The 14,392-nt window shown below is 44.8% G+C and overlaps 1 protein-coding gene across 1 annotated transcript in view; it reads right to left on the reverse strand.

Moving 5' to 3' along the window:
* Positions 1–3,344: 3,344 nt before the first annotated feature.
* Positions 3,345–14,392, reverse strand: part of LOC147893658 (mitogen-activated protein kinase kinase kinase YODA-like) — a 44,700-nt gene continuing 33,652 nt past the window's right edge. Inside the window, exons 10-12 of the mRNA XM_087385536.1 lie at positions 5,803–6,009; positions 5,495–5,577; positions 3,345–5,235 (exon numbers count right to left, since the gene is read on the reverse strand). Of these exons, the coding sequence (XP_087241662.1) occupies positions 4,662–5,235; positions 5,495–5,577; positions 5,803–6,009 (864 nt within the window). The 3' untranslated portion in view covers positions 3,345–4,661. The remainder of the gene's footprint in view (positions 5,236–5,494; positions 5,578–5,802; positions 6,010–14,392) is intronic.

A 14,392-nucleotide genomic window follows, 5' to 3' on the forward strand; every position in this document is an offset into this window, starting at 1 on the left:
GCATGCCTCCTATAGTTAGTTAGTAGCAGGCGCCCAACCTAAACTGCTAGAATATTATTGCTATCAAAATTTGCCAACCAATCTTTGGAGACATCTTTCCTCATGGTGGGCAATAGGTTAGGAAACCATCTAGGATTGTTTTATGTTGAGCAAGGGGCAAGATCTCAATTCCTTGCAGTTGATGATAAAATGGGTTGGTGACAATGATGGTAGATAGTCCACCAATAGAAAATGTTTCTTTCCTAGCAGCTCATGAAGATATTTGTTGAGCAAGAATAACAAACTATGGCCACCTCTTCATGTGAGGCTAAGAACAAAGCAATCTTGAGAACTATAGTTGACTATGTATGGCTCGAGAGACTAATGCCAGATCTTCATGGGGTTTAAAAGCCACCCACTCGTATTCTCACTAAGAGTCAAAGTGGAATTACAGTAACACAAAATCCTATGTTTCATGCTCACTTGAAACACATTGAGGTACATTATCCTTATGTTTTCGACAGACATTGCATGTAGAAGAGATTAGTTTGATCTATTGTCCTACATACCAGAATGTGGTAGATCTTTTCACAAAAAGCTTTCGGTAAAGCTTTAGCCTTATTTTCATTTGGTGATTGATTTCACAACTTGCACATCATGACACAATCACTACAAGGGGATGTTGAAAGTATTAAAATATTAAGGTAGTGTCAACAATTGGAATGTTAGGGGCATCCTTTCCCTTATCTATGGATTTTCTCCTAACCATAATTAGTAGTTGAGTCAATAAGTGTGTGCATGTGTGCTCTAATGCTAGTTGGGTGTAAATTAGGGGGACATACCTTCTATTAACTTCTTCTTCATTCTAAATATGATGAGTTTCTAGTCTATCTCCTCGCATTCTTGCATAATCGCCTCCATTTGCCTATAGTTTAAGCTTGTGAATAGCTTCTAAATCAAAAAATCCTTAAAATGAATACCAACACCATCATCTACTAGCACATGTACGTTCACATAGGAGGAGAGTACCTTGATTATGTAAAAGTAATCAGATTGAGATGAAAGAGCTTGGTTGGCAATTAATCTCATCAAGTTTTATGGCAAGGATATTGTGATACCCATTATCAGAGATAAGAAGTTAATTATAGATGCTAGAAAAGAACTAGAGAATTGCATGTACATTACCGAATTAACGTCTTTCCATCATCGCTCTTAGATGTATATATTTTGTTTTATTGTGACACACACTCAACCTCTCGAAGTATTGTGACACACTCTACCTCTCCCAAAATTTCTAGGAACTTACCATGTGTTGCTAATTTGTACTTTCAAATAAATCGACTCCATAAATAGTTCTCTTTTTGTAATTGGAAAACTTAAAATGATAAGACCTTGGAAATCTTGGAAAGTTTTGAAGGACTTGTATGCAATAAGGAATACTCCAACGATTTAGCTTTTGAAAAATAACTTACCTTAACAAAGAGACATATGATTATGGAACCACCTAGATCATGGGGCTTCTAAATATTATAGAAAGAAGGCTGATATAGACGTAGGTACTTCTGCAACCAAAGGCTGAGGCAAAGGTAGAGGCAGAGGAAGAGAAAGAAATGCACCTACTGGTAGAATAGTTTTAAGCCAAACGTTATGCAAATGAAGAAACGCAACCACACTCATAGCACATCTTTTGCTCTATGTACTTGACCTTTAAAAAATGTGCTTTCCATAACAACATGGTTGGCATACTTTTTTTACTTTCTCAATCACATGAGGCAAGTCCCTACACCATGAGTTCCTTGTGTAACTTGGCTAAACTCTCCAAGTCTATATGCCTAAATCTCTTATGACATAGCCAAATCTTTTCGTCATTCTCAAAGTCACTTGCACTTGTTGTCATAATGCAAGTGTACAATCTGCACAAGTAGCCTTGTCTCACATCTTTTGCACTTACCTTCATATTCTATAGCTCGTTCAAGATTACACATTCATCACTACCAAAATCCACCTTAATTTGTTGTTCTGAAATCTGGGTAACAAACAACAAATATGCGCATGAACCTTTTAACATAATTCACATTATGTATATATCAAGGGTTGCCATTAGGCAAACTAATGGGAATTTCACCAATTCCTTTAATTACCTTTTGATCGTTCCCATGTCAGTTTTCGATCGTCAATATGAACATTTGTATGAATATCCATATGGAGATTTGTATTCAAATATGTGAACCAATCCTTTCTGGGTGACACATTGCATGAGGCTCTTGATTCCACCAACTAAGAGCCAAGACTAGAAAAGAATTTTTATTTTAAAAGAGCGTTCAGTATGATTATAACATCTCTAAGTTAAACTCTATGCAACAAGTAATTGCATCCCATATTCCAAATCATTTGTATTCCTTCATCTCCTCCTTCCCGCTCTATCTGAACATCTCTCGAAAGAGAGAGAGAGAGAGAGAGAGAGAGAGAAAGAGAGAGAGAGAGAGAGAGAGTGCATACCTAAATTATGGGACCTTTGGACGTCAAGTCTTTGGGCGACACACATTACTTCATCACTTTCACAGATGATTTCCCTAGGCCAACTTGGGTATACAAGATGGAACAAAGTGAGATGCTTTGTATTTCTTTCAAATGTTCGAGGACGAACTTGGGTATACAAGATGGAACAAAGTGAGATGCTTTGTATCTCTCTCAAATGTTCAATATTCTAGTGGGAAATCGAACTAGAAGAAATATGAAAATTCTCACGTCTAACTTTGGTGGAATGTACAAATCTTCAAAAGAGGTCGAAGTTTCACTTCATAAAGGAAAAACTTGCATGATCTTATCTTTGACACGACAAATCAACAAGATACTGACATTTTTACAAAGCCATTGGGTGGCATGACATTTCAATGATGCAAAGACATGCTTGGGATCCAAGATATCAATTTAAACAAGAACAAAGAGTTTGAGGCTAATGCTCATTTTAGCAGGGGGGAAACCTAAAAACATAACCAGATAAAGTATTTGTGTCTTGTTCTTGTGAGCAATTCTAACATGCATATGTCGTCCCTCTTCAATCGTGTGGGTTCAATCAATAGAACCCAACCATATTTGAATTTCCACTTGCCCCTTAACTCAACAATGAATTTAAAAGCGTATGAAAACAAAAGAAATATGCATTAAAATCTACACTAATATAATTCCCTTGCAAGAACAAGCCATCTATTTCTCCTTTATCCTCAACACAAATTTCACTAAGTTGTTGCATAACTGAGACTGCTCTCATCAATAAGAAGTCCACAAATAAAAGCTGAACTAATCAAAATGGTTGTTCTCGCTGAATAATTGTCCTTTATAAAGCAATCTTCATGCCTCTCCGCAGTGCATGAGCAAGTTTTTTAAAAGCAGAGCATGAGCATTGAAAGAATCACTACTTAGGATACTTTTGTTGATCCTCTGGAGCAACATCTCTCTCTCTCTCTCTCTCAAATACATGGATGTACATGCATCCATGTATGTGCAAGACATCCATCCCCCCACACATGCTCGGCCTGGGCACACAGTATCTCTTTTCACCCGAGCTTTCCCAAAAGGAGACATTCTACATCTACTATCTGTACCGATGGCTAGACTCTTGCCGCAGGAAGTACCTTACTAGAATGTAAATAACATGGCAACTACTTTGAGTGCTTCAATGCAATACAAGCCATCATTCAGCTGCATTAGGATACAATGGTATCATCCCTTCTCTTCAAGATGGTTCAAAAATGACGCAAGATGAGAGAAATCAGGAAGGAATGACGAGTTCAACAACTCTACCTATAAGACTTCAGAAAACGTACGATATGCCAGCTAGCTGCAACATGGACTTGCATCTCAAGGAAATCTGTGTGCCATCAAATATGGCACAATGTGAAGTCAATAAAGAGTACAGTTATTTCTCAAAAGGTACCATCAAAATGTACATAGGCATTGGATCCCAAGGTATATTAGACTTGAAGGCAATACAAACTTTCTCCATGTCCCATAAATGTCCTACTATTGGGATTGGTTGTCAGTGATGTGACTTTGTATTGTGTCCAAGGTACATGCAGTCTGTGGGCATGTCATACAATATAGTTGGCCACCATTGGAAAGGTTCATAAAGCCAACACCTGTCAGATTCACCATTTACAAAGATAAACCTTGCATGAGGAGTTTTCCCTAGTTAACCCTCAAAAACATGCCCATTAGCCATGCCAACGCCAGGATAGGCAATATATGGGGAAAAAGTTAACCGAAATGTTAGATTGGAACTGCAAGAGCAACTAAAATACAGATGAGACAGATGGTACCAAAAGCTGTCCTTGTACCGCAGAATCATTCAACCCAAAACTTCAAGTAAGTAGGTATGTCACCTTTCACCATTCCTTCAATGGATTGAGCCAGGGTTTAAATCTGATGCTCCCAATCAATCTCTATCAGAAAGAGATATGGCATACTAAAAAGCATTTTGCAGTTTTCATCCAGCAAGCTCTATAGAGGCAACTTCAATCACTTGCCAAAATATGCTTCATCAACAATGGCATGCTTCCTTCTGCAAGCCATTCCTATCAACCACCGTTCTATGTATGTAATGCCAACCGCATCAGTTTGCCTCACTGCAGTGTTGCTCTGGTGGAGATATTCACGACCTCAGAAATTGACGTCAAGCCACTTCATAAGTTCAATTCATGGCTGCCAGAACGACTAATTATTGTCGATCCACTTGGTGACCCACGCCCATATTTTGGGCTCTGAGGTGGTCTTTTTAGAAGCTGCTGAGTCACTTGCTCATCCAGTTTCCGTGAAGGCCCATTTTGTTGCCTTGAATAGTCCAGTTCCACCTCTCTGGGTCGTCTGCCATATCCAGAATTAGCAAAACCGTTGTTTTTGTGTGCGTAGTTCTGTGGCATTTGCCTCTTCTCAGAAACCATACCCCATTGAGAATCATTCCCCAGATTTCCATTAACCATGACATGCAGAGAAGTTGGGAGTGCATGTCTCACGTTTGATGACCGTCCTGACCTTTTGGGGGGCCCATTTGGCTGACTCCCATAAGTTCTATACAAGTCCAGTCCTGTGGCAGGCAAGCCTCCAGGACCTCCTGTTGGTGGTGTGGAGAATCCAGGTAGCAGACCTGCTGATCGTGTAGGAGACAACCCGCTGAGTGCTTGATGTGATGAGCGTGGTGAGACAGGCGCACTTAGGGATGGATATATTCCAGGTCGAGCTGGAACATGGAAGGATTCACTGCACAGATACCAATGTAAATTGAATATCCAGAGTATTCCCATAAATGCAGTGAATTACACTAGAGCAACCATGATAAGTCACACTGCTGCATGCACTCTGGACTAGTAGCAATTTAAAGCCATGGATTAAACCTGGGTGGCTTGCCAAGGGTTGAGTCTAGCAGTCAACTGTAAGTACTTGGCACTCAATAGCCCATGGACTAGTAGCTTACCGATCCTACAAGCCAACAAACAACTGGCAGCTTACTGATCCTCACCTAATATTTGATGTCTGTGGTGCAGTTCTTCTATGGGATACTCTGCCCTCATTATCTTGACGCATGCTCCTTTCTCCAATATCCTGAGACCAATCGAGTGAGTCAGTGAAAGAATTTCTCAAAACAGCACAAACAAATTTCATTCTAGTGCTAGATTTTTCAAATCGTTATAAGTGTGTTTGTTTGTGAAACTTCCCATCGACACAGAATTTTTTAGAGCTAGAAGTACAGCACTTGTCAGAGTAGTAGACCAGTGGAGAACACAGAATCCTGGCCACTGGACCTGTACAAAGAACTGAAACACTTACCAAGGCATCCAGAAAGTGGAGGTGCACCATGGGATCAGGACAATCAGTTGGAATCTGCACAAATGGATGTTCCAGGAGAAATGCTGCAGAAGGACGATCAGCTGGATTTCTTTGCAGACAAAGCCTGACAAATGCTCGTCCATCAGAGGACAGAGTTTCTGGGATTGGAGGAACTTCTGCTCTGGTAACTTTAAACATCGCTGCTACCTGAATAATACATGACACAAATGTTAAGCCACAAAATTACCCCTGATGTCATGTTTGTGATGCATGTGATGCAGTAATTGTAAGGAATTTGAGAGGTATTGTTATTACGCTCTCGAATTCAAACTAGTTCAAAATCCAGGCTATAGCAAAAACCTACATCCCACGCCTGCTACACTAATATGAAGCAAATACAGCCAGAAGCATCTGAACGCAGTTAAAAGATATACAGATACTTGAAGATGACATTCTGGATAACAAACAAATCTCATTTTCTGGTAATGGACGAGACAAGCTGCATGCATAAACGATATTAACATGATTTAGAACATGAACACGTTTTTTTGGAAAGGGGGAGGACCCGTGGGGGAAGGTGTTTGGTCATCATAGATTTAAATAGGCAGGAAGACACCACAAAGTAGGAGGTACAGACTAATGAAGCCAGGTGTGTCTGTATGCTGAACTATTCCAAAAAGAGCCTAACTCATGCTTTTGGAACTTCTATATAGACCTTCATAAGACTGGCATATATCCAATCATACAAATTAATTTTTGTATATAACAAGCGGGAGAACAAAGGAAAGAAGAGAGTTTGTAAGCAACTTTAAACAAAATTATGAGTTAATGAGAATTTTAAAATTGAAAAGAAAAACTTCAAAAGCAAAGCTACTCCTATGTTCCTCATCAGTACCCAAGCATAAGATGCCATCTGGAGTTGGAGTTCAGCATCTCCTGATGTATCATGTGTACAGTGGGATAAGGGCCTGTGTTGTGGGTGTGCCTGCCCCTTGTGAGGATAGTGTAGGGGAGGGTTGGATGCATACCTGGGCATGTTGCCTGCCAGGGTCTTGTGCTGGAGCCAGCCACCTCTGGGGCAGATCTGGCTGTCTGGAAGGGAGCAGATCTGTGCGGACCAGTACGGCACAGTTGAGACAATGGCTCGAGGCCCTGTGGGCATGTTAGCAGGCCACCTTGGAGTTGCACTAGCTGCAGGTGTTTCCAGGAGGGGTATGGGTCGGATCCGGGCTGTTCAGGGCTCGTATGGGCCTGCTTGCTGCCGTTATAGCAGCCCTTTTGCTGTTCATTGTATGACCCAGTATGGGGGGGCTGTGTGACTACCCCCTGGACACCAGACCCGACCTGATTAGCCAGGTTTCCAGAGCTCAAAACCAAGGGCAGAGGCAGGGTGGACCAACTCTACTGGTAGGCCACCTTTGGTAGCATGGTCGTCCTCCTTGGGGAAGGCTGGTCGGCCCACAAGAGCAGGCCGACTGAAGGTGGTGAGGCAATATATAGCCCCCCCCCCCCCCCACGCCACCCGCCGATCCCTTCTCTCTCTCTCTCTCTCTCTCTCTCTCTCTCTCCAGTGTTGCAGTTTGGTTCCAGTGTGTGTGCTCTTTCCTTTTTGTTCAGTTTCTGCTGCATTCTCACAACTTCCCACATTCTGGCTTTGAAGAGGCAATGTTGCCCTAAAGAAATCTTTGTAGATCAAAATGAAAGCATTTTTTGAAACACATCACAGGAAAGTACGTGGCTCCAAGCATAGACATGAAAGATTTTGTCAGTTAGAGCTCGGGAATAAAATGCTTTCTTCCCAATTAAGTAATTTGTCTTTACCTCTGTCAATATTGTTACTGCAATGCAATATTTTCCCTAAACCCGTTTGCAGGCGGATTTTCTGCTGCTTCTTGTGGCCCCCCCAGTTCACGATTTCCACAGGGCCTTCGTCAGTAGTTCAAGCTCTTCTGAGCTGCAGTCGGTGTGTTCCAGCGGCCTGGAGGCAGCATTCGTACTACTCTTTAATCACCCGCCTGTCTTGGAGATCCTCCCAACTTTTGAGTGGCTCAAACGAGCTTCTTGCTGGCCGGCTTGAAGCCTCCTGCCAGGCTGCTCCTGCCCTGGACATATCCCATGGTTTGGACCGAGGGTTTGTGTTGAGCTCCTTGCACATTCAACTGTGCAGGGGTCTTTTGTTGCAGTTTCTTGGAGGCACCTTCAATGTTCTGAACTCGGAGCTGCCTTATGCACTGGTCTTTTCTAAAGTGCAGGGCTGAGTGGCCTTTTTGCCTTCCCTCCTTGAGGTGGTTTGAGGGAGACTGCAGTCATAGCCTTCCTTTTTCGTGCTCTTTCTTGGCAGCACTTCTCAGCTGCCTTTAGCTTTTTCTTTCCCCCTTTTCCTCCCCTTCCACCCTTTGAACTTTCTCTCCTCAGTTAGCAGAAGCAGTGCTTTGGTTTGTCCTTTTGGGGGTGCGCTTTCTAGGTGGTGACCGCTCTTTGGTTTGTCCAGAGGGCGTCTCGTAGCAGCTCCCTCTACTCTCACTTCCGCTCGCCCCAAAAGACAAACAGCAGTTGAAAACAGCATGATAGGGCCGTGGTGGGATGCATTGTTGGCCTTATGGCCACAAGAAGTCAGGTGCATGATTGAATTCAGGTGAGCTTAGTCCAGGAGCATGACCACATTCAAGAGGTCACAATCTATGGGAGAAGAGTTCTTCTTCAGCTGAGCTCCCCCACACTTCCCAAGCTTTGGTAGAGTAGTGTACCACCATGGGCCACACTTGGTTTATTTCATCCCTTGGTACCATTGATTTACAGTTGATGATATGGACTCGACACATCATGTGCCTCGCTTTCTGTTGATGGTCTGCTTCTTGGTGCTCCCAGAGGCGTATCAACCCATTCTCCCCTCCATTGGGGAATGTTTTAGCACGATGCTCGAGTCCCCTCCACCTTCAGCAACCTTAGTTGTAGCAAATGATGGGGTTGTGAGGGAAAAAGGGGGGTGGAACGGTAGGAGACAGTCGACACTAGGGAGTGTGGGTGTGTAAGAATGTGTTGAGCCACACCACAAACTCAAAGGTTTTATTAGGATTAGGTATTCACCCTATGACTGTCTTAAGACAGTCATAGCGGTCGTAACATTTTAAAGGGTGGCAATGTGCCTTTACCCCAACAACCTCCCACCTAAAGGCCAATGTGCCTAAAGGGGAGAAAAGAATAAAAATTACAACAATATACAGTCACTAAATACAAGACCATAAAATAAGAATGGTCTCAACCTAATCCCATGATGCGGCGACAATGTGCAAACCGCTCTGTAGGCAAGCTCTTAGTGAGCAAATCTGCAGGATTATCATTAGTATGCACCTTCACAAGCTCAAGCCGCTTGTCTTCCAGTACCTCCCTAATGAAATGGTATTTCACATCTATGTGCTTGGTCTTCTGATGAAAGACCGGATTCTTTGCCAACATGATAGCACTCTGACTATCACAATGCAAAACTGGCATATCTCTTGTAATGCCCAAATCTCCCACCAGCCGAGTAAGCCATATTGCTTCCTTGCAAGCCTCAGTGGCTGCAATATATTCAGCTTCAGTGGTTGACAGTGCAATGCATTTCTGCAACCGAGACACCCATGAATAGGACCTCCTGCAAATGTGAAAATATAACCGGTAGTAGACTTCCGGTTATCTGCATTCCCTGCATAGTCTGAATCTGTAAAACCATGCACCAATGCATCCTGCCTACCATAGCATATGCACAAGTCTTTGGTACCCTTGAGATACCTCAAGACGCCTTTCACTGCTTCCCAGTGCCGCTTGCCTGGATTTACCATATACCTGCTGATGACTCCCACCGCAAAAGCACTATCCGAACGAGTGGCAACCATGGCATACATCAAAGAACCAACTGCAGATGCATACGGAACCTTGGCCATCTCAGCCTTATCATCATCTGATCTGGGGCTGTCCTTACTGCTGAGTTTTAAATGAGGAGGCAACGGGGTACTAATAGACTTCCCCCCCTCCATTTTAAACCTCTGCAGTACCTTGCCAATGTACTCTTCCTGTGAAAGAAACAAAAGTCCCTTAGACCTATCACGAGTAATCCGCATACCTAGTATGTGATTTGCATCACCCAAGTCTTTCATGTCAAAAGACTTATGTAGTTGCTTCTTCAAAGCAATAATCTCCTGCTGAGATTTGCTGGCAATCAGCATGTCATGCACATATAGAATGAGTAGCATCAAACTGCCATCCTTTTCCCGTTTGGTGTACAAGCAGTGATCGGTCTCACACCTATGATACCCTTGGGACTGCATGAAGGCATCAAACTTCTTGTACCATTCTCTTGACGCCTGCTTGAGTCCATACAAGCTCCTCTTGAGCTTACACACAAGCTGCTCTTTCCCTTTAACAGCATATCCCTCTGGCTGACTCATGTAGATCTCATCATGGAGATCTCCGTGAAGAAAAGCAGTCTTCACATCCATCTGACATAAATCCATGTCCTCATGAGCAACAAGAGCTAACATGGCTCTCAAAGTAGTCATCTTGACTACAGGGGAAAAGATCTCATCAAAGTCAATAACCTTCTCCTGCTTAAATCCCTTGGCAACCAATCTGGCCTTATACCTCGGTAAAGCGTTTGAATCCACTTTGACTTTGTAAACCCACTTGCATGGCAAAACCTTTCTGCCTGCAGGTAGCTGCACCAAATCCCATGTATCATTATGAAGTAAGGAGTCCATTTCTGACTGCATGGCTTTCTCCCACTTCCTTTTCTCTGTTCTTCGCATAGCTTCCCTGAAGCTGGAAGGCTCACCACAATCTGTCACCATGATAAAATCAGCCACATTATTGGCTCCTGGAACAAACCTGTCAGGAGGCCGTTGTACACGATTGCTCCTCCTTCCAATTTCTTTATGTTCAGCATTGAGGATTCACTTCCCCCTGATGCCATATTAGACAAGGAAAGTGCCTGACTCCCTGTAAGTCAAAAAATGACTAAATAAAATTCTGATTTCTCAGAAAACCTGCTCTATCAAGAGCCAGGAGCACTCACAATAGTGCTGTTTTTTACTGTCAAAAACCTGCAGCAAAACAGAAAATTTTCCCTCCAGTCACTGTACCTTCTGACACACTGTACCGTGCTCAAATAGGCATAAAACAGTAACTACAGAATGCTGCAGCTGTTCCACAAGTGTTTTATCAGTGCATCATCATCTGACGAAGCACAAAACACTGCTGTCCTGGACACTTCTCCCACCTCAGATGAGGTATTGCACTGGTTTTATATGCATAAACCACTCGGCATACACTGTTTTGTCCACTAAAAAAAGCTCCAAACACCTCAGCTTGTCACAAACCTGCAACAAAGCATGGGACAAATCCCAACCAATCACCCTTCTGCCAAGGGGATAAAAGGCATCTGAAGTTCTCAAACAATAACTCAAGTGCTCACAAGCAAAATCTGGGCAAAAGCCCCTTGATTTGACACCTGTACCAAGTGAAAAACACCCTCAACAATGAGGTAGCATACAAAATTCAGCGCTCTCCTGGCACTTTTACCTGACAATGTAATGCATAAACTGCCTGTGTGCACAGTAACAACACAGATCCCAACGTACAAACACCGAAAAGAAAATCTTTTGAGCACTGTCAACGATGGACAGTTAGGGACCGAGTAAACTCGATGCGCCCTGGCCAAGCGTGGCTCAACTGAGATTTTCTAAGTGCCGTACACAAAATGTGACCTGCAAAGAAATGTCACTGCATACACTTCCAGGCAAAAGCCCTTTGTAATAGTCACCCGAAAACTGAGATTTGCACTCAGTGTAAGCATAAAAGCCCTCTGCAAATCAAGGCATCTGACCTTCCCGAAAAATAACTGTGCAACCACCACACACTGTGGCACTAGTCACCTCAAGCACGAGGGACACGAGTGTACTTGCTGTACCTCAAACACACAGTTTTAAAACTGAAAAAATTCCGAGAATACATCAAGGAAAAAAAACTCGTTGTACTTCTGTACCTACGTGTACTTGCAAGTACCACGCAAAAGAGCAGAGTGCTCTCACTTTTTCCTTCTTCCCCAAACAAAGTCTGTTTGTGCCTGTGCAGCTGTACCTTCTGTACCTGCGAGGGCACGGATCCCCAAAAAAAATGTCGAAATTCTCAAAAAAAAATTTGCACTCGAACCTTGGCTGAGGGTACAGCCGGTACGGCTGTACCTGTACGTGCATGCGTCCCGAGGACGCTGCTGAACAGGAGATCTGTGCGTGGCCGGTTTGTGCACGGCTGTTCACAGCCCGCTGATGGAGGTCGGCTGCCTGTGTGCAGCCGGCTGCTGCTGGTCACACGACCCGGCAGCTAACAGCTGCACGGCCGGCTGCCTGTCGCAGCTGGTCGCGGTCGCGACCAGCTGCCTGTGCAGCCTGGCTGCGCGCGGCCGATGCTGCGCGCTGCGCGCGCTGGCTGCGCCCGCCTTGGAGCTGGCGATAGGCGAGCTGAAGAGCTCGCTGCTGCCCTTGAAGAACCGCGTGCTGCCTGCTGACAGAGGGCACGAGGCCCGAGGGGAGAGGGAGGGGTAGACCGGAGTGAGAGAGGGAGGAGGTAGGCTCTCATACCACTTGTGAGGGAAAGAGGGGGGTGGAACGGTAGGAGACAGTCGACACTAGGGAGTGTGGGTGTGTAAGAATGTGTTGAGCCACACCACAAACTCAAAGGTTTTATTAGGATTAGGTATTCACCCTATGACTGTCTTAAGACAGTCATAGCGGTCGTAACATTTTAAAGGGTGGCAATGTGCCTTTACCCCAACAGGGGTCCCTCGACTCTAGGTGATCATTGAGTGCTCGGAGATGGAGAGGAGACCTTATATGTTTCCGATCTACTACTGCAGTTACTCTCACCCCCCCCCCCTCCTCCCCACCACTGCAGGAGCCCTTCCATTTCCAAATCCCTCCCCCCCCTTGCGCAGTCCCACCCTCCTCCAGTGCCCAAGCTCTTGAGCAAGGGCAAGGCTGGGACCTCTCCCTCACCGTCTCATGACTCGGTCCTCTACATTCCAGCCCGGCCCTCTTTCAACGTAGGACACTGCTCCTCCACAACAGCCTAAGGCAAATGGCCCCTTTTCACAACTTCTGTGTTTGAGACCATGTCCAAGGCGGTCCCTTCCATGGAGTCTCAGACTGTGGAACTACCTCGACATCGCAGATGATTACCCCCTTGCTGTAAGGTGGGACGTAATCTCCAAAACCAAATGTTTTATTTAAAGCTATTTAAGTCCTATTAATTCTATTTCTTTAAACTATTTATGTTGGGATAGTTCTTTACTTTTTTCCGCTACATACATTAATCAAATCAAAAAATTGTTTTTAGCTTTTGACTGCTTTCTTAGCTTTCCTACTACTTTCTTTGCAAAGAAAGGAACCTTCTATTAATGCTTGAAAGACTTCATACAAAACAGCAGCCCCAAATGTGCTGAGTAGGGAAAAAACTGGAAAAGGCGGAAAGAAGAAAATCGGCCTGTTCCAGAGAAACCCAGCTCACCGCCTAGGGGATCTCTGGTATTGGGGCTAACAGCCAAGTGAGGGGACTATACAACCAACGAATCCCTCGCGGAGTGAATATGTAAAAAACTCTTGCAGACCAAGCCTTGCAGAAGCGAGCGTGCCTCACGATAGTCGCACTAGAGCTTCGGGTCCCACGCTCCCAGGTGGAGCGGAGGGTGTGGATGATGTCCTGCCAGATGGCGACCAAGATAGTCGAGGGTGGAACCATATGCTCACCATCACCAGACTGCATCGAGCAACCCAAATGTTCCACGCCATGATACTGGCTACTACCTCCCATACGTTGTCCTCCCGAGGAGAATGAGGAGCGAGGCTATCAAGAGGGCCGCCTCATGGGGCTCTATCCTTTGAATGCTCTCACCCTGTATCCGGTAAGCTGGAGAGACCTCCTCACTCTAGAACGAGTATCCTCCCTCAGTCTCACAGGCTCTGGGGAGACACAAGAGATTCGATAGTGGGGGAGCGACTTCGGCTTCCGCTAGATATCGCGGGGCCAAATAGCGAGATACATTGGATGCCAGGTGGGTACTAATATTACAGCAGAGCAGCAAATCGCCTGGTCCTCAAGAGTGTTCGGCGCAAGCTTCTCTAGTTAGAGCTCGGCCAAACTCTCCCTAGCGGGTCGTGCCTCAGTGGCAAACCAAGTCCTTCTTGTCACGGCCTGGTATATCACCTCTTGCTAGTGTTTTCACACAGGGTGCATTGGGCAGCTCCGACGGATGGTTCGAAACTTCCTTTGGGCAAGATCGGACGGCACGAGCAATACTAGAGCCCGGGTTGCTTGGCAGATGGTGATCAAGCCGCAGGCACCCAAGGCCTCATAGTAGATAGCCAAGGCTCCCCTGACTCTCTCCAAACTCGCAGTGGTGCCCTCTACGTACAAGGCCGTGTCATCCGCAAACACAAAGTCTAGCAGCTCCTCCTCTTGTCTAATTGGGAGCCTCAACCCTGTGAGGCCCGCCACCATCGATCTCAAGTAGTAGCCCAGAGCCTCCACCACAAATAAGAAGAGTAAGGGAGCGAGGGGA

The sequence above is a fragment of the Dipteris shenzhenensis genome, chromosome 15 (genome assembly GCF_047967505.1).
Source record: "Dipteris shenzhenensis isolate YYH24624 ecotype China chromosome 15, Dip_SZ_1.0, whole genome shotgun sequence".
In the NCBI taxonomy this organism is placed as follows: domain Eukaryota; kingdom Viridiplantae; phylum Streptophyta; class Polypodiopsida; order Gleicheniales; family Dipteridaceae; genus Dipteris; species Dipteris shenzhenensis.